Below are 19,508 nucleotides of genomic sequence, written 5' to 3'. Positions count from 1 at the left end.
CGGAGAATCTGTCTCTCTCCTCCACGTCGGTGAAATCTTTGCAGCTTTGTATAAACCAGCATAGGGCCATCGAGCCACACGTCATTACTTCCTCGTTGCCGTAGACGAGGCTGCAATTCTTCGCTAGGCTACACACTTCCGGACAAGACTCTGGCCGTACCAACGGGCTTCGTTCCCGCGGGTCCAGCATCCCGAGGGGTTTCCGCGGTACGAAATCTGAGCTCGCAACTGTTGCACCTGGCCGAAGGATCTGCCGTGCTGTGCGGCCTGTTGAGCTGCACCTCTGTCCGAGGCAAACGGCTGTCCCAGAGAAGTTACCTATGCAGGAACAAGAAGGCATTCGGGAATGAAACGATTCAGCTGCGCCTGTGTACAGCTGGGCTGAGGATTCGATCGACATCGGCTACACACATGGCATGTCCACTTGTGCGAGCCCCAAAGATAAACGTCTCTGCATCGATGCTGGCTGACAACGTCCACAATAGCGATCGATGTGCGATACTCAATTGGTTCTGCCCACAGCAAGAGGCCTCGGAAGAAGACAACGACGATGCCTGCCAGCTGGGTTCTCGGGTCTGATTTTGACCCCGATATTCGGAACCAGAATTTTCTGTGACCTTTTGTAAATAAAATTCTCCTGATGATCCTGTTCGGATGCGACTGTCAGACGGCTTCCCGAGGTGTTCCGTTTCTTGGTGCAACCCACTGGAGCCGTGATCCGGTCGTCACGGCGTCATGCACCCATGCGAAGTAGTCCGGGTCGTGTGTCGTCGATGTGCAGCCGAACTTTCTGGACCAAGACCGACGAGAGTGAACAATGGCGTGCCTCTGTGCAGTACTGCACGCAAGTTGTGCTACACACAGCGAGAAGATCACTTGAGACCCTTATCACAACGAAACTTTTGTAACGAAACTTTTCTTTCCAAGTTGCTGTTTCACCACCACAACCCGACTACCGTTTTCTTCACCGCATAGAGTGCAGTCCTTCTCATCGGACTGCAGTTGCGTCCTCTCGCTGCTGCTGCGGGTCGCCATCGGCAGTTGCACACGTCATGGTGGTCATCCACCCACCCAGGTTCCTCGGCGCCTCATCGCGCTTGCCAGGCACATACGATATCACCGATACGGGCTTCTACGTGGCTTTGTCTGTCGTCGTCTCGTCGCACGCTACGCAAGCCATCGGTCGGCACGGCATCAAAGGCTATGCGGGTGCATGGAGGGTAGGCGCGGTCGCTTTCTGCCTAGCCAGCTGGGTCGGGATATGGAGATCCGGCACACCGCTTCTCGTGGACACAGCCAGAAGCGATTGGGATGCGGATGTGCGCAATGCGTTCTAGAGGCGTTCAACAGCTAGCTGCCTTGTCCGTCCCGCTAATACCCGGTGTTCCCTCTCACAGAATCGCGTTCTTTCTCAGCGTCAACTTCACTCGGCACGCTTCGCGATTGCCCACCACCGCGGCCAAGCCCTTCTCTCAGTCGTCACACACTCTGCTGCATCGCCACACCTCTATACACAACCCTCCACTCGCATAGCGAGACCCCCTCCTACTGTAGCAATCTTAGATACCCCCATTCGCCCATCAATAGACAGCAAAAAACTGATCCGTTCATTTCGTGACTGTGCAAACAAAGCCACCACCATCTCAAAGCCTCGAAGCACCGCCTCTGCACAAAAAACAAAGCAACACACATTAAAGGGCGTCAGCCAGGACTGTAGGAATTGTTTTTTTGTATATCATTGCAACAAACAATGCATCGTTATCCGTCTGCCTGGCGGCAAACGGAAGTACACAGCAAGGATTTGACTACGCGCAGAAAGGGGGGAGGTTGGGGTAAGAAGGCACACGCTCCCGTTCAAAACGAGGGAGCGCTAAGCCTTACTTACTTACGCGCTGTCCTTCTGGGCCATGAAGACGAGCAGGTCCAGGCATCGGTTCGAGTAGCCCCACTCGTTGTCGTACCACGAAACAAGCTTAACAAAGTTGTTGTTGAGCGAGATACCGGCAGCAGCGTCAAAGATGGACGAGTGCGAGTTGCCGATGAAGTCCTGCGACACAACGGCGTCCTCAGTGTAGCCGAGGATGCCCTTCAGCTCGTTCTCCGAGGCGCGCTTGATCTCGGCCTTGATCTCGTCGTAGCTGGCGCCCTTCTCGAGGCGGGCGGTCAGGTCAACGACGGAAACGTTGGTGGTGGGCACACGGAAAGCCATACCGGTGAGCTTGCCGTTGAGCGAAGGGATGACCTTGCCGACAGCCTTGGCGGCACCGGTGGACGAGGGGATGATGTTGGCCGCAGCGGCACGGCCTCCACGCCAGTCCTTGGCCGAAGGGCCGTCGACGGTCTTCTGGGTGGCGGTGGTGGCGTGAACGGTGGTCATGAGACCCTCGACGATACCAAACTTGTCGTGGATGACCTTGGCAAGGGGAGCCAGGCAGTTGGTGGTGCACGAGGCGTTCGAGACGACCTGGGCCTTGGGGTCGTATGCGTCCAGGTTGACACCGCAGACGTACATGGGAGCGTCAGCCGAGGGGGCCGAGATGACGACCTTCTTGGCGCCACCCTTGATGTGGGCCGAGGCCTTGTCAATGGTGGTGAAGACACCGGTCGACTCGACGACGTAGTGGGCGCCGGCCTGGCCCCAAGGGATGTTGGAGGGGTCCTTCTCGGCAAAGACGGCGATGGACTTGCCGTTGACGATAAGCTTGCCATCCTTGGTGGAGATGTCGCCGTTGAAGACACCGTGGGTGGAGTCGTCTGTGATCAGCGGAAAAAGGTAGGAAAAGGCGCTCGAGAAGTCAGTATTCTTGCTCAATCTTCAAACGGCCAAAGCCGCATGGATCCGAATCGATGCTTTTTTGCTCGAGCAGCTTGCTGAGTAGCTGGCTGTCGCCATCTGCTACAAGCAGGGAAAGTGGGTAAATGGGGCAGAACTTACACTTGAGCATGTAGACCATGTACTCGAGGTCAATGAAGGGGTCGTTGATGGCAACAACGTTGGCGTTGTTGTGGACGACCGAGTTACGGAAGACGATACGTCCGATACGACCGAAGCTGAGTGAGAGAAGTGGCAGAGTAGCGAATGGCAGAAGGGCGAAGGGTCAATATTGCGCTCTCTCTTCTTACTCTCAATCGCCAACTCGATGCTGGATCGTAATCGCAGAGAAGTCGGGGACCGCAGGGAGGCGAGATCCGACTGAATTGGCCGCGCGCCAACACCGTCTTGACAGACAGTGACGACGGCTCGCGATCATGCCAGTAGGATTGCACTCGAAAGTGGTCCCGCTATCTCCTGCAAAAGGCCACGTCGCTACTGCCGTTGTCTTGCGTCGATAGACAGCCATGATCGTAATGACGACCAATCGCGGATGATGATCACATCGAGCAAGTAAAGACAGCGACAGGCAAGGGAGGAAGGAGATGCTTACCCGTTGATACCGATGTTGACCTGGGACATTGTGAAAGGTGTTGTGTGGGGGAAAAATAGATACGAAGAAGATTCGATGGTGGAACGGAAGGAGGGAGGGACGATGACGGCAGGCGTGGATATTTGTCTCGTCTTTGTCTCGTTCGAGCTCGGGCCTCTAGGTTGGCCAAATGTCAGCAAAGCGGCAAGTGTGTTCTTCCCGTGCAGTCGTCCAGCGTGCAGCGCTCACTGAGCGTGGAACAAATAATCGATCTTCTGCGCAGCCCAGTGTGGCGGCCGCGGTAAGAAGCTGCTGGAAAGCAAGCCTTGTCGCCTTGTCGCCTTGTCGCCCTGATCTGAGCGTCTCCTTCTTGTCGGCTTTATTTTCCGCATTTCCTCAGTGAAGTCATAGATCGGGCTGATGTATTCAATTTGGGGACCTTCTCAATACAAACTGGACACGCGCAACTCCACATCGCTTGAAAAAACCGCGCAGCCTGCAACCTGCAACCTGCTTTCTTTTCACATCTCTCCGCTTATCACTGCAAGATCTTTGGCCTTTTTTCGCTGTTTCTTCGGTGAGTCTTTTTCTTCTTCTGTTTGTTGCTGCTCTATCAGCGCCAATCTCATTTGTTGAGTTTTGGCTGCGGATCGAGTCATTCGTTGTTCACAGAACGGCCGAGAGAGGGAGGCACTTTGAAATCGGACGAGAAGCCGTCCACGTCTGTTTGGCAATGGCGCGGAACAATCAGGATCGACGGGTTGCTTGTGACCACCGACGCAGACAGCTGTAGCACCCGGGATGGGCAGCGGCAGCGTAGCGTCACTGTCTCTGAATCGTGCATTGCCCGACTTCTCCACACGAAAAGGTGGAATCGGATGAACGGCTATTTGCACTCTGACATGCTGGACTCTCGTTGCGGGTGAAAGAGGGAAGCGAGAGAGAGGCACAGCTGGCTGAGGGAGCTGAGCTGTGTAGAGGAGGAGGAGCGGGTTTGCGGGGCCAAGCGGATGCCGGGTACACCCCGAAGGATCTTTCCGAGAAAGGCGGAAGCGGAGCGCATTCACGGATCTTGCCCGAGAGCCTTCTCTGACACTTTCATGAACCCAGCTCCTGTTCAGCACCACAGGACGCTCTAGCCGAATGAACGTCCAGGTGTTTCTTCCGTCCTAGCTGCGAAAGGGACGCGAGCATTCACGGATGGCCAACAAGTGGAGAGAGAGGAAGACAAGCGATTGCTGTCACAGCGATCGGCGTCGGCAGCTCACTAGCAAGCACGAACGTACGGCATCGACGACTAACGTATTCCTGCGCCTCTCGTGTTGGTGTTCCGCCGTTTATGCACACCACTTGCACCCTGGTCATGCAGTCGGTTAAAGGGCGGCCCGTCTTTTGGTGTGGAACGATGCTCGGAAAGATGCGGGAGTCTAGAAGCGGGACGACGCGGCTTTCCTCCCAGAACTTTCGTAAACGTTCAACCTCCGTCGCTCTAACAAAGCAAAAGAAAGGCACTCCATCGGATCTGATTCATCTCAAATTATTTTCCCGATGCCGATTGCCGCCCTTCGACAGCCGCACACTTTGAAGGGTTGTCCGGTATGGCGTGCTTGAGCAACTGGATCGTGTCGTTTCGAGACCCCGCGCCTGACTTACAACTGTGACCTTCTCACCAGATCTTGCAGCCATGTGCCCCGAAGTATTCACCGCGCAAGACACCTGCAACGTTACTTGCGTGCTCGACTCTCACTTTCGCAATCGAGGTCCGGTTCCGTCGTCCCACCGGCTAATCCAAAGCATGACCTTGTGCAGCGATAAGTGTTCCTTTCTTCGCACGATGATATATAGCCGCCATCAGGGAGGTTAGTGATACTGTCTTATCCTCGTACCACCACACCTCTCCCAAAACGAAGCGCAAGGATGGCTCCAACCGCTGTCAGCAACGCTTCCGAGTCGGCGCCTGCGCCAAGCTCGAAGCTGGTCTCTGCGTCGGGGCTCATTCAGGTCCCTGATTCAGATGTAGCCTTTGCACCTGCCACAGAGCCTTATCAGCGCCGACTGAAGCTGACAGAGAGCGATCCTCGTGAGACAGAGATTACCTTCCCGCTCATCCTCAAGCCAGTGCGAGCCGGCGACAAGGATGAGGACCTGACCACGGCACAGCTGGTCGAGGCGCTCAAGCCATTGGCTCCTGTCCCGTCAACCACGTACCAGCCGTCGAAGCTGCAACAGCTTATGGATGCGCATGGCGGAGCGATCCACTTCAAAGGACTCCCCGTTCGTGACGCCCACGACTTCAGCGAATTCATGCATGCTCTCGCCGGCACTGCTCCTCCAGGCGGCGACGCTGCAGGCAAATACAATTTGTGGACACACCACGTGGACAAGGGGCTCATGGTGATCCGACATGCCATGGCGCCCAATGTGGCAACTGCCAACGAGGGACCGCCTCACCAGTCGATCGGATCGCACAACGAGTACGGCCTGTCGACGCACTACCCTTCCGTGATCGCATTCTGCTGTCTTTCGGCGCCCACATCGGGCGGACAGACGCCTATTGTCAACAGTCTCGCGCTGTACGATCGACTCAAGTCGACGACGCCAGGATACATCGAAAAGATTCAAAGAAGCGGGCTGACATTTATCATCCACCATCCCGTAGCGAAGGTGAACGGCAGCGTGCAAGGAAACAGCTTGTACAATGCTGATTCGTTCGGTCCGACACCAGATGCAGAAGTGGATCTGGCGAGTCTGAGTGAGGAGCAGAAGAGGAAGCTTGTCGAAGAGAACATTCTCGAGCTGGCGCGTGAAGGTGGATGGGGCGATTCGACGGAGGATGGGAGAGAGGAAGATGGGAAGTATGGTGCTTGGCATCAAAGGGGCTTCTCATGGGCCTGGCTGCCCGATGGATCTATCAACGTCTTCCAGCGTGTTCCCGGCATCCGCGTTCATCCCACACTCCAAAAGCCCGCCTATTTCAACAACGTCGGCAATCGATACGCCTACTCCAAGGAGCACGGATGTCTGCAACCCCCTCACTACTCAGAAGAGAAGAAAGACTACTTCCCTCCGCCGTCCTTCCCGCTCCCGCCCGGCAAAGAGATACAAACAGCAGATGGCATAAAGCAAGAGGACGAAACGATCCCGCTCGAATGGCTCGAACAAGCACACCAGTGGACCAAGGAATTGCAGGCTCACGTCGAATGGCAGCAGGGCGACATCCTCGTCATCGACAACCTCGCGGTGCAGCACGCGCGAACCCCCTGGACAGGCCCACGCAAGCTCGTCGCCAGCCTATGGGACCAGCGTTCGTACCTCGACTTGAATCTCCCGCTCCGAACCTAGCTTCTGCCGCACGATCAGTGAATGCAATTCTTCTGTGTGTCAAATACCATGCAATTGCTGTGTGGGAGTTGTGTCGAAGCGTGATGAAATAAATCTAGATGGTAGCGGTGACATTAATGAGATCCATGTTGTAGACTGAGTGATGCATGCACGAGGGGTAGGGGAGGATTAGGAGAAGAAATACAGCGAGCCTTTGATTTCGTTGACGTCGAACGAGCCTTTGGCGGGGATGGGCGGCAGAATGTCGGCGAGATCGACAAACTTGGCTTTGAACTTGGTCTCCCACTCTGCGTCCTTGTCCATTTTGGTTTTGCGTGTCGGCTTCTTTTTGGAGACAGGAACTTCAGCTTCAGCAACGTCTTGACCCAGCTCGGCCTCGATGGCGAGGTCCTCTTCACCGGCAGCCAGCTCGTCGGATCCCTCATCCGCTTCGGCATCGCTTTCCGCAGCAGAAGACTGGGAAGGACTAGCAAGCACAACATCGCCCATCTCGCCTTGCAGCTTGGCCAGCTGGTCCTCGGGCATCGCAAGCAGCGCCTCGTTCGGCGATGACGAGAGGCCAGCGGCCGCTACGTCGGTCGTCGTGGCTCGCGATCTCTTACGAGTGGCACTTTGGAGCGAGACGACGGGCACCTTGTATCCTGCGTAGCGCTGAAGGAATTCTTCGCGCAGACGATGCAGAATGTCCTGCGAATGAAGTCGCACAAACGTCTCGCGGATCATGTCCGACATGGTGTCGATATCGGCAGCGTGCGTCCAGTACGAGTCATGCACCGATGCAAACGTGAGGCCGGCAGCGTGACACTCGAGCGCGGTGAGGATCATATGCGTGGCGTCGAGACTGTGGATGAAGTTGGGCGGGAAGGCAGAGGCCTGCTTAGCGGGCGACACTTCCGAGTTCGAGAGCGGATCGTGAATGAAGACGGTCTGCATAGCCGTCGAGACCTGCTTCTTCTTGCTCTTGCGGTACGGCTGAACCACGGGCAGGCCGAGGGCGGTGGTCCAGATGACCGAGGTCATCTGCTCCTTAACGATGCGGTCCGCCTTGGCAGGGTCTCGGGAGAAGCCACGAGCATCGGCGCGCTTCAAGCTGGCTTCGCTGGGGGTGTAGGGTCGCGTTGCCTCCTCAAGTCTCTGAGCGGGGATCGATTTGGCGATCACCTTGGCCGAGAAGCTCAACCAATCCTGAATCTTTTGTGCACCCGAGAAGAGGTTGCCAATGCACGACATGATGACCTTGGCGAGGTGGCTGGCGGCGGCAAAGAGATCTTCAGCGGGCACATCACCTCGATCGGCGAGCTGTCGCATGACTTGGTTCTTAGCGCCAATGAAGGTGACACCGTAGACGGTGGTCATAACGGTCTGCTTGACCACCTTGCGTGTGACTTTGCCTAGAAGGATGCTGGCGAGACGATCGCCTTTTGCGGCCTCTTCATCGAGCACCTTGATGACCAGATCAGCGACACCCGAGTAGACGTCCGCAGGCCTCTCACCACGCGACAGGTTGACCTGCTTGGCACCTGCCAAATCACCACCGAGCGCGGCATAGTGTTGCAGACCATTGCAAGTACCGTCCTGATGAACGGGAAGAGACGACTCGTAGGCTTCGGGTCCCTCGGGATGCTCGAGAGCTGCCTTAAGCTCCATGCAGGAAGCAAGACACTGCCAGGGGTCGTCGGCCTTGAGCCACCACCGATTGCCGTCCAAGGGTCGCTCGACACTGTCTCGAATATCAGCCTCGTGGTCGATGGCAAACTGCTCTCGCTCGGTGAAGCTAGCCTTGTCGTAACCAAAAACGTTGGAGATGTGGATCCTGAGCCAGCGCAGACCGGCTTTGCCCAGCGGCTTGCTGTCGGCAAACATCAGCAGACCACGGCAGAGATCGTTGCCAATGTGGTTGAGATGCGGCGGCATGGGGTAGGCACGACCTCGGAAGTCCATGTTGTGCGGGAAATAGAAGCGCTCGCCGACGTAGGCACGGGCAATCTCAAGCTTGTAATTGACGTCGCAACGCTGCGAGTGGTTCGAGGCGCGCTGCTGGTTCCACTGCTTGAGGCGCTGCAGGTAGACCGAACGCGCCTTGATGTCGTGGTCATAATTGTCGGGTTTCTGCGGTTCGGGCGCCTCCATCTCGATGGGTGGCATGTCAGCAATGTCCTTGCCCGAGTTCCACACCTCGAGCATCACGTCAAAGATGGGCTTGTTGATCTTCCACGAAGTGTTGCCGAGGACATCGAGCGCGGCGAGGACAGTGTCGAGGTCGCCGTTGTCCGAGGCAGCACGCAGATACGAGCCCTGCTCTGCGCTGTCCTTGAATCGCATGGCGCTCTGGCGCACCGAGTAGTATCCACCCGAGTCGTGCGAGGTCCACGGCTTGGGTGGCACGAGCATGGGAAGGTGGCGAGGATGCAAGGTCTCTTGAATCGAGTCCTTGTCGAGGCGCTTTGCAATGACCTCGTTGAGCCTGATGACGCCAAGCTTCTTGCCGCCAATGTACTGGTAGGTCGAGTAAAAGGCGGGCTGGTCCTCTTCCCACAAGACGCCGTCGCGGTCGGTGGCTTTGCGGTTGACGGTGGCGACTTGCATGAGGTGCTGCACGAGGTAGCTTCCCACTCGTGCTCGAACGGTCTGAGTCCATCTAGGGATGGACGAGAGGACACCCTCCTCCTCCTGTTGCTTCTGCCATGCTTTGATCTCGCGGCGGGCGGCCAAGTCGATCAAGCCACGCTTGCGCAAGAGGTTCTGAGCAGCATGGGCGTTGGAGAAGATCTTGGGGTTCTTGCGGACGACCTCAGAGTGGTACTCCATCTCGATGGCGCGGCCAACTGCAAGGAGGGCGCGCGTGGTCTTCATGCCGTCCGAGACGCCGCCATTGCCGCTCATGCGCATGAGCTCGAGGATAGTGATGAGCGCGAGTTTGGACGGAGAGAGCAGACGGAGGAAAGGAAGAATCTGCTGTTCCATGGGCAGCATGGCCTTTTTGTCGTGTTTGCTGGAGGTGGCATCCTCGTCGAGACGTGCCAGGTCTTCTTTGAGCGTGACTTGTAGCTTGTTGTACCACTCCCACATCCACCGTTGAAGCGGCTTGGACTGGAGCGCACCGGTGGTCTGTAATCCGAGCTCTTCAAGCTTCTCCGCCGAGTGCTCGAGACGCTTCCTTGCCGCCTCGAGAGCAGAATGCTCGAGCCACTTTTGGCGCTCGTACGGGTCGCTGATGGTTCGACGTGCCTCTTGAACGATGGACAGATTCTCCTTCAACGAAGCAAGGTTGAACGGCATTTCACCGCCCTTGTTTTCCGGGTCCTTGCCGAGACGACTCGCCTTTGATGTTGTCTTGACGGGGACTAGCTCAGGAAGGTTGGCGACGAGAACTTCGTGCGACGCTTGGTCGCTGCTCTGTGCTTCGGAGAGGGCTCTGCGGCCTTCGAGGATGCTCTGAACAGTCTCGAGCTCCTTGAGCATGTCGCTCTCGCCCATCTGATTTGCGATGCTGGTCAGGCTGCGCAGGACGAGTTCGGCATCGACTTCGCCCTCGCGAGATTGGTCGATGCTCTTGGAGCCAAGCGGGCCGTGGACATCGAGGTCTTCTGCCGAGTCCGGGTTGAAGACGGACGAGGTGAGGATGCTATCGAGACCGTACTCGGCGCGCTTGATGGAGAGGACGAGGTCGTCGAGGGCAGGAGCCGAGGACGGGTAGCGGCCTGAGCGTTGCAATGCGACAATGCCACGAGCCATGGTGGCAAACGTGGCTGGGTTGGGTGTCGGATCCGGCGAAGGTGGCTGATCACTTTGAGTTGACGCTGCGGAGTTCTCCATGTCGCGCCAGAGCTGCCATGCGCGGTTGAGCCAGTCTGCTGTGCCTTCCAAGGACTCGGCCTGGTAGGCTTTGCGGAAGTAGGCCTGGAGCATGGAGTTGTACGTCCACACCTCGATGGGAGATTGATACTGATTGAGATCGCCAAGGTCCTGCTGCCAATCGCTCTGATCGATGATGCCCTGAGCGAGACGCCTGCGCAATTCCCACAGCTCGCGTGAGCGAGCAGCGGCTTGGCTTCGAAGGTCGGTGAAGACCTTGTGCGCACGGCTGATGAGTCCAGTGCCGAGACACGCTTTGAGGATGCTAACATACTCTACGGACTTGGCGGCGGGGTAGAATGTCTCGTCTGTGCTGCTCATCGTAAGGCCGGAGAGATCGCCAAAGGATAGGCCGTTGAGGGACGATTCGAGAAGAGCGGCGTCGGTGGTTGGGATGGGGGTGCCGGACTTGTTCTTGGGCGCAAACTGCCTTCGCAGGATGTAAGACCGTTCAGCAACATCGGGTGGCAATGGAGTTGGCAAGCGTGTGAGCGGAGAACCGGTTGCAAACGCGTAGGGCAAGAATCTGCTGCGACGGTCGGTGCGCTGAGATGATGCCGAGCCCGAAGAGGACGCTGCTGATGCTGAGGTTGTTGCTGCGGAAGATGTTGAGGAGGAAGTGCCAGAGGCGTGCTGTTGCTCCTCCTGTTGTGGCTGATGCTGCAATGATATTGAGGGAGAACGCTGTTCGTGGTGATCCCGATGTGGCTCTGCCGCTGGACTTGCCTGGCTACGGGGACCTTTGGTGCTGAAGGAGAGAGCGAGTACGGCTCTTGAATGCCGTGGAGACAGAGCCGGAGTCCATGCCGATGATGCGGGAGATGCTCGCGTCCATCCTCTTGTTGACGATGATGAGGATGACAGCAATAATGATGACGAGGAGGACGAGGCAGAGGCGAAGGAGGCTACCGACGCTCTGCGGACCAGCGCAGCTTGCTTTGCGATCATCTTGACAGAGAGACGCAGGGATGATGCGTGTCTGTAACTGTGACTCTCCGTTGCTATTCGGGTCAGCTCCTTCGGAATCCAGCCGATGTGATGTCTGGCCGAAGCAGATGGCTCCTGCCTTGCGTGAGTCGGTGCTTGTCCGAAAGCGACGTTCGTATTAGAAGAAAGCCTCGACTGTGAAAAGGAACGGATGATCCGGATTGAAATGAGCGGGTAGTGTAGGGAGAGGCAAAGGTAGAGATGAGGACGAGGATCAAGACTGGCACCGAAACAGCAGACTTCTCGGCAACCAGGCTTTGCTAACGAACTCGTGCCACACGACCAAGGAAGAAAAAATCCTCTTTCTTCGCACCCTGGAACGCAGAAAAATTTGGGTTTCGGTTCTTCCGTTTGCTAGCGAGGAGAGGGGAAAAAAAGAACGCATCCAGGCGCTGAGCGAATTTTTCTTTGGAGATTCACCTCCACAGCTCAGTTTTGTTTCGACATTTTCATGAAGATCTCAAGACGCTGCTTACAGCCAAGTCTGATCTTGCAGGAATCGGGACCAAAATCGAGCTGAGATTCGAAGCTTCTGTTCTTTTTGGTATGATCTCACAATCAAATGATTTTCAGAAAAACGACATGCCTCCACACTCTGAGCTGCAGCTTCGCGTCAGAAAACGTTGCCGGATCGAGTGTGCCTGTCCCAGGAGCGTGCGCAAACATGAGGCGGCGGTGCTGCCGCCCCTACTTGGCTGCAGATGCCACGCGTCAACAGGTTGTGCACTCGCCGCACTCGTCGATTCGAGTAACAAGGTGAGAGGGGCGAATGCGTTGAAAGAAGACAAGGTGGACACCAGACTGCTAGTAAGTCATCTGCTATGCAATGAAGAGGGGGGTGGGGTGTTCGTAAAACAAGTATAACAATGCATCTACGGTGAGAGATGGAGGTGCATGAATTGCCGCGAAAAGTCAGTCGGGCATCGTCTCAGCGGCCAGCCTTGAGACGGGGGTTGGTTGGTATCCGAGACCGATCGGCGACCAACTTCTTGGCACGCCTTGATGTCTTGTGATCTTGGGCTTCGGATCGTCGCTGATCGTCTATGCTCCGCTCTATTCTAAGTTGCCTGTTTGTACTATGGCTGTCACTGTCGCTCCCACCGATATCTTTTTACTTCTGGAGAAAAAGGCATGTCTAAATTCGTCGATGCCGAGCTCGAGATCCGTGTGATTTATTGGAAAAGAAAAGGCGCACGATGCACAAACTGCAGCACAGCCCATCGCCATGACCGACAGGAGAGAAATGCCGTTTTTGCAGCTTCAACAGCACCGCATCCCCCACACAGACCTTTCAGTGTGCACCCTGCTTCCCTCCCTCTTGTTCGAGCAAAACGCGAGCCCCTCTTCCTTCTCTGACTCTGGAGCTTGAGTGCGCAATGTGACTAAGTGAAGGACGGGTGGTGTCCTCTTCTCCCTCTTCCTCTCTCAAACGTCTCTCTGACTTTGAAATTGCAAAATGCCAAGCGCTCGTGCCGCCTCGAAGTATTTTGTTCTTCAGGAGAAATGGCAGTCATGGATGCGGCTCTGAGTCTGTCTTGATTTAGCCCACATCTTCGAAGTTGTCGCAGTGACTTCGATTTATTTCTACGCCATCCCATCCCATTCCATCCCTTCCTGTCCCCTCGCCACCGTATCCACCTCAACTCTCCTCTTTCTCTCTGGCTTCATCAACGGCTCATCTCAACGCTCTGCTTCCCTTCAGGCAAATTCAGCGCTAGAGACGTTTGGGGACTAACACCGGCAGCTGCCAGCTGCCAGCTTTTCTTTCTGTTTGGCAACCGACGACGATCGACCAACGCACTGCCGTCGGAGCTTCGGCGCAGCAATCGATCTTCCGCACAGCTTCGGGCTTTTCCGTCGACTGGTATTGCATTCGCCCAACGCAGGATCGCAGCTCGACTAGAAGCGCTGCAACTCTCTACCATCCTCCTCCTCAGCATCATCATCGCCCAGCATGGCACCCGCACCGATCCGTAGAAAGCTCGTCATCGTCGGCGACGGTGCTTGCGGCAAAACAAGTTTGCTCTGTGTCTTTGCCATCGGCGAGTTCCCGCAAGAGTACGAGCCTACTATTTTCGAAAACTACGTCGCCGAGATCCGTCTAGATGGCAAACCCGTCCAGCTGGCGCTCTGGGATACGGCAGGTCAGGAGGAGTATGAGCGTCTACGTCCGCTCTCATATTCACAAGCGCACGTGATCCTCATTGCCTTTGCTATCGACACGCCCGACTCGCTCGAAAACGTACAGGTGAAATGGATGGAGGAGGTGCGTCAAATATGCGGTCCCGCCGTCCCTGTGCTACTGGTCGGCTGCAAAAAGGATCTGCGCGAGGACGCCATCGCCAAGGGCAAGCCGGTCCAGGGCCACTTTGTCGAGCGGCAACAGGCCAAACAGGTCGCTGCACAGATCGGCGCGCGCTCGTACCACGAATGCTCGTCGCTAAACAACCAGGGCGTCGACGCTGTGTTCGAAGCCGCTACTCGCGCTGCCATGCTGGTGCGCAACACGGGTGCATCTGCAGGAGGCGCCATCTCGCAGAGCAAGACCAAAGAGGCATTACACAACGACGCTGGCTCGTGCAAGTGTGTCGTCCTCTAGATTCACCCATCTCTTTCTCATACATCTCATTTTGTCGTTTCATGGCTTTGTGTTCATCTCGCGCTTCCCATCGTCTGTTTTTGGCCTTCTGTTGATCCATGTGGTCCTTTCCTCCATCGTACCGTCTCTTCCCTGCATATTGTCGCTGATTCCCCCTGTACTATGTAACCGCCCTCGCCGCTCGCCAAGCTTTCACATCAAGAGCATTTACCATCCTTGCTCGAGCCACGACCAGGACAACAAATGGGCGAGAGAGAGTGTGTGCATTGTGTGAATTGCAAGTGTCAAAACAAGAATGGTGACTGAGAAACCATCACTGCGTTCTTTATGCCGAGATGAAGAGTTCAGCTGTGAAAGCAAAGAGAAGCACAAAAGAATGAAGGCCGATCTGATCAGTATATCAAGTTCCATCGCCGAGGTGTTTTCATTGGAAGGGGGGGGGGGGGGTCAGCCACTTACGAGTCTGGTTTTTGACGTATTCGCTGACCTCTTCGACCTTGGTGCACCAGTTGTTGAGTCTTGTCTGGAGCGCCTGGATCTGTCGATGATCCAACACCCTCGGCTGCACCCATGTGATCCTCGCCAGCTGGTCCACCTGGTCGAGCGTTCCGCGGATGAGCTTGAGACTGAGCGCCTTCATCACAAGGTGCTCCACCTCGTCCACTGGCAACTTGGTCTCGGCAGCGATGGTCGAAAATGCAATGGTGCGGTCGTCGGCAGCGCGCTTGAAGACGCTTTCGATGAGCGACATGAGGCAGATCTTTTGCCGCAAGAACGGCTGGTTCTCTGCCAAGATGGGTTCCTTGACCAGATGCGGGGTCAATGCTTCGAAGCGGCCAATGTCGCCGGCGTTGAAAGCAAAGAGCAGGTCCGAGAGCCACGAGTGCTGCTGGCTCTTGCCGAGCGAGGCAAGGATAGGGTGGAGCAGCAGCTCGCCAAAGTTGTAGATCGTGTCACCGAGCAGAGCCGAGATGCTGAGGTCGTGTGCACGCTGTACGCGCGCGTCGTCGGTCAGGTCCACATCCACGTTGACGCAAGCGAGGTAGAGCAGCGAGTTCTTGTAGTAGTTGGCATACTCGGCTTTCGCCTTGTAGTAGTCTCCGCACACGCGGTAGAAGCTGGCATGCACCGCCGTCTCCACGGCATCAAATCCATCCAGAATCTTGCCGCACTTGTCCATCGCCGCCTTGGTCCCGTCCGCATCCCCAAGCAACAGCTTGAAATGCGCCGCCTCCATGAGCGCATATACGTACGCATCTTGCGACTCGGGCGAATCCACTTTGGTCGCGAGCTGCTCGAGAAATTCGAGCGCCTTTGCTGGATCCACATATTGACGAGCAACTTTGACGCCGATGGCGGCAAGCTGCAGCTGGTTGATTTTGGACGAGAAACGGCGCACAAAGTTGTCGTACAGTTCAATCTGGATCGGTGGCGTTTGCGAATCTGGGTGGTTGAGGAATTCCTCGATGGTCAAGGTGAGCTGGTACCATAGCTTTCGGTCGTGGAGCTGCTGGAGCTTTGGATAGTAGGGTTTGAGCGATGCAGGGGTCGACGAGGATGCTGCAGCATGTTCGAGGTAGTGCTCGTCAACGTGATCCACGTCCATTCCTGCTGAGGATGCCATGGTGGAGCACTGTGTTAGTCGTGTGTCCGTCCCTTTTTACTGATAGATCCACGTGAGATATCGTGAGACAAAGGCGGGCAGGGCGGGTGCTTGGTGGGGAAGGCGGAAGTGGTGGTTGAGCCAGAAGGTGTTGGTTGCTTGGTCTGAACGTCGTTGGCTTCGTTACGCGTATTTCGATCACACGGCCTCCACTTTAATTTGAATTTGTTAGCCTATTACGATTGAACAATTATGAGATACAGCTCCATCTATACCGCCGGGCTTTTCGCCGAGCGCTTCCACCAGAGACCAACACCATCCTCTACTCGCGCTCGAGCTGCCTCAGCGACATCTGGTCCCCGTCAACAAGCGGCCAGATCGCCGTGTCAAAGATGGAGCCAAAGGATACAGCAGAGGAGCACCCTCCGTACACGGTGCTACAGACCTCCAGGGCGGCCAGCAAGGGCGCAAGTGGTCTCGGTGGGCGGCTCCTAATCGTATTCGCAGCTTCCTCGCTGCTCTTCAGCGTGTGGGCACTGTCGACATTGAGTCCCATCTCATACCTGCAGTCGTCTCAATTCGCCTCGCTACCTGAGCGTTACGTGATCTGCTCCACCAGCGAACGTGGTCGACTTCATATCTCGCCTTCATCCTCCGTCGCAGGGTCAATTTACACTGGAGACGAGGAGCGTTTCGACGAACAGCAAGGCTTCACGCAATGCGTTGGCGTGGATCAAGGAATCGTCATGCATGTCGGAGAGGAAGAGACCGTTCTTTCCAGCTTCTGCAATCCGGTCGACGGGTCCAGTACTCCTCGCCATAACGCACACCAACAGCAACGACGAGGTCCTCGGAGCAACAAAGCCGTGCGACTCAGCCGCAACAAAAGCAGCAAAACCGGAGGAGCGCTGCGCAAGAAGACGGACTGCGCTGTGCGTAGGCTTAAGCCAGGTCAGACGCTTTTCCCTGGCTTCCACGATGCTCATGGCCACATCCTCGACTATGGCTGGTCTCGCACTGTCGCCAATCTCGTCGGTTCGACCTCAATCCAAGATGTCATCGACAGGCTCGAGGCCTACGTTCGCTCCAAACCGCACCTCTTGGCATTCGCACTTGCAGACGAACATTCTTCAGCTGCTGCGAACACATTATCGATACCCTGGATCGAAGGGATAGGATGGGACCAAACCAAGTGGACGCCGTCCGAGTTCCCTAGCGCGGCAGACCTCTCCCGGTCGACGCTCTTGCGACGTTTCCCTATTGTACTGCGTCGCGTTGACGTCCATGCGCTGTGGCTCAATGAGTTGGGTATCGAAATGGTGATGCGCGGAGCAAAAGGTTTCCCGTCCTCACCCAAGGAGGATCACAAAGTCGAAGGTGGGCTGGTCGTTCGTGATGCGCACGGCGAGCCGACTGGTATCCTCGTCGACAATGCCATGAACTTTGCCTACCAGGTCGTGCCGGCATGGACCGACGACCAGCGCAAGGTCTTTTTGGAGGCGGCTACCGAAGGTCTCGTTCGCGTTGGAATCACTGCGGTAGGCGATGCTGCCACCGACCTCACAGCTGCCGCGTTCTACAAGAGGATGGGGGCAGAGGGTCAGCTGCGTTTCCGTATCTACTCGATGCTGGCCTGTCCGCCCGACGAAAGGCGATGCGCTCATCGAGCCGAGCAAATCATCCCAGAAACCTCGACTCGGATCTCTGGCGCTGCCGTTCACAACATGTTCACATTGCGCGCCGTCAAACTCTTCAATGACGGCGCGCTCGGCTCGTGGGGGTCGGCGATGTGGGATGACTACTCGGACAAGCCCGGCGAGCGAGGTCTCTTACTGATCCCCGAGCAAGAACTTCCTTCCTTAGTAGAATACTGGATGGAGCGAGGCTGGCAAGTTTGCACCCACGCCATTGGCGATCGAGCCAACACGCTCACCCTCGACGCATACGAAAAGTTCTACCGCTCCCATGCTCACGTCGATCGATCCTCGCTCAGGCCCAGAGTCGAGCATGCTCAGCTGATGCGACCTGCAGACGTGGACCGCTTTGCCCCGCTCGGGGTTATTGCTTCGATGCAGCCTACCCACTGCACATCCGATATGGGCTACGTCGAGTCTCGAATCGGCAGGTCTCGTGCTTCCCACGGCGCTTACGCCTGGAAGTCGCTGCTCAATTCTAATGCCAGCCTTGCGCTGGGGTCGGATTTCCCCGTGGAGCTACCAGATCCTCTGCATGGCCTCTACTCGGCCATCACACGGCTCGATGCAAACAGCGATTCTCCTCATGGTTCGGCAGGCTGGTTTCCTCAAGAAAGGCTCACACGCCGAGAGGCGCTCAAAGGATTCACACAAGATGCCGCATTCGCGCAGTTCGAAGAGCACATCGCAGGCAGCATTGCTGTGGGCAAGAGGGCAGACTTTACATTGCTCGATCGCAACATACTAGATGAAGACAACATCAGCCCGGCAATGGTAAGAAGTGCAAAGGTCGACGCAACGTTCGTCGGCGGCAAAGTTGTGTTTGACAGGTATGCGGCTTCTGCGCTCGCATCGACTCGGCCAGACGCAAGCTCTTTCGTTGTCCGATTGACGGAACAGGTCCAAAGCCTGGGAGTTACGGCTCTGGCCTTCCTCCGCAAACCGTCTTTGGACTCTGCATCGACCGCATGGGCAGCACTTTTGATCGCCGTCCTCTTTCTCCTACTGCGTTCCAACGAGAGAGAGCCGTACCAGACCATGTCGTGTCTCGCACTCAACACGCAGCCACCCACGACAGCGTGGATGAACATGGGCTTCTGGACGCCACAGCTCGGTCGATCCCAGCTCGACTTCCCGCTCGCTTGCCAGACGCTTGCCGAGCAGCTGTATTCCGCGGCGGGACTCAAGCCAAGGATGAAGGTGTTGGACGTAGGATGTGGTGCTGGCCAGTCTACCTTGTACTTGCTGGACGCGTTTAAGCCCACAGTACTGCATGCGGTGACGAGTCTGCCGGAGGAAGCCGCCTTTGCATCTGAACGGTTGCAGCATCGCCTGCATGAGAGTCATAAGGGTAGCGAGGTGCAGACGGAGGCCAAAGTATGGGCGCAAGATGTGCTCGAGTGGCTCAGGAGTGGTGAAGGGGAGGGGGAAAAGTACGACGTTATCCTCGCCCTCGACTGTGCATTCCATTTCAGCGACCGAGCAGAGTACATCCGGCTGGCGACCAAGAGGCTGAATCCAGGAGGCAGGCTTGCATTTGTCGATCTGCTCTCCGCCTATCCTTGCCCCGCAGAGTTGCCGTCGTCGAGAGTGGTGCTCGGCAACCCGCCATATCCGAAGCAAGCTCCTTCGCCGCTACTTCGGCTCAAGCACAACTTTACGTGCCTCTTGGCATCGGTCAAGCCCAAGAATCTCTGGTCGATCGAGCGCTACTTTGACGTTCTCCGTGCCGAGGGCGGGTTTGAGCCGAAAGGCATCGAGATGCGCGACATTACAGCTGACGTGTTTCCGGGATTCGCTCGGTTCCTGCAATCGTTTGCGACCGAAGGTGCGGCCTGGAGAGGGGGCGGATGGGTGATGCGCAAAGGCCTGGGTGCGTTCAGTGACGTGGTCAAGGGCTGGGGCGAGGGAGGTGGTTTGGTGCGTATGTTTATCGTTGTTGCGCGGGTCGATGCTGCGAAGGAGTAGAGGGCACCCACTTGGCCGCCTTGAACTTAGCTTCATGGCGTGGGTGAACAACACGT

The 19,508-nt window shown here is 56.5% G+C and overlaps 7 protein-coding genes across 7 annotated transcripts; 4 read left to right on the top strand and 3 right to left on the bottom strand.

Annotated features, from left to right (window-relative positions):
- Positions 1 to 1,052: 1,052 nt before the first annotated feature.
- Positions 1,053 to 1,337, top strand: EX895_004763 (uncharacterized protein; the record flags this gene model as incomplete). Its single annotated transcript, XM_029885357.1, has 1 exon — positions 1,053 to 1,337. One exon carries the CDS (start codon positions 1,053 to 1,055, stop codon positions 1,335 to 1,337), a length of 285 nt encoding a protein of 94 aa, XP_029737923.1.
- Positions 1,338 to 1,643: 306 nt separating this feature from the next.
- On the bottom strand, positions 1,644 to 3,454 carry EX895_004762 (uncharacterized protein; the record flags this gene model as incomplete). The annotated part of the gene is made up of 4 exons (XM_029885356.1): positions 1,644 to 1,665; positions 1,890 to 2,754; positions 2,936 to 3,051; positions 3,426 to 3,454. 4 exons carry the CDS (start codon positions 3,452 to 3,454, stop codon positions 1,644 to 1,646), a joined length of 1,032 nt encoding a protein of 343 aa, XP_029737922.1.
- A 1,867-nt stretch (positions 3,455 to 5,321) lies between these two features.
- Positions 5,322 to 6,746, top strand: EX895_004761 (uncharacterized protein; the record flags this gene model as incomplete). Its single annotated transcript, XM_029885355.1, has 1 exon — positions 5,322 to 6,746. One exon carries the CDS (start codon positions 5,322 to 5,324, stop codon positions 6,744 to 6,746), a length of 1,425 nt encoding a protein of 474 aa, XP_029737921.1.
- A 168-nt stretch (positions 6,747 to 6,914) lies between these two features.
- Positions 6,915 to 8,393, bottom strand: EX895_004760 (uncharacterized protein; the record flags this gene model as incomplete). Its single annotated transcript, XM_029885354.1, has 1 exon — positions 6,915 to 8,393. The coding sequence occupies one exon, from the start codon at positions 8,391 to 8,393 to the stop codon at positions 6,915 to 6,917; it is 1,479 nt and encodes a 492-aa protein (XP_029737920.1).
- Positions 8,394 to 13,542: 5,149 nt separating this feature from the next.
- Positions 13,543 to 14,187, top strand: EX895_004759 (uncharacterized protein; the record flags this gene model as incomplete). The annotated part of the gene is made up of 1 exon (XM_029885353.1): positions 13,543 to 14,187. One exon carries the CDS (start codon positions 13,543 to 13,545, stop codon positions 14,185 to 14,187), a length of 645 nt encoding a protein of 214 aa, XP_029737919.1.
- Positions 14,188 to 14,512: 325 nt separating this feature from the next.
- On the bottom strand, positions 14,513 to 15,811 carry EX895_004758 (uncharacterized protein; the record flags this gene model as incomplete). Its single annotated transcript, XM_029885352.1, has 2 exons — positions 14,513 to 14,535; positions 14,647 to 15,811. 2 exons carry the CDS (start codon positions 15,809 to 15,811, stop codon positions 14,513 to 14,515), a joined length of 1,188 nt encoding a protein of 395 aa, XP_029737918.1.
- Positions 15,812 to 16,182: 371 nt separating this feature from the next.
- Positions 16,183 to 19,452, top strand: EX895_004757 (uncharacterized protein; the record flags this gene model as incomplete). The annotated part of the gene is made up of 1 exon (XM_029885351.1): positions 16,183 to 19,452. The coding sequence occupies one exon, from the start codon at positions 16,183 to 16,185 to the stop codon at positions 19,450 to 19,452; it is 3,270 nt and encodes a 1,089-aa protein (XP_029737917.1).
- Positions 19,453 to 19,508: the final 56 nt, after the last annotated feature.

The sequence above is a fragment of the Sporisorium graminicola genome, chromosome SGRAM_5 (genome assembly GCF_005498985.1).
Source record: "Sporisorium graminicola strain CBS 10092 chromosome SGRAM_5, whole genome shotgun sequence".
Lineage (NCBI taxonomy): Eukaryota > Fungi > Basidiomycota > Ustilaginomycetes > Ustilaginales > Ustilaginaceae > Sporisorium > Sporisorium graminicola.
This window is presented reverse-complemented; position numbering and strand designations above follow the sequence as displayed.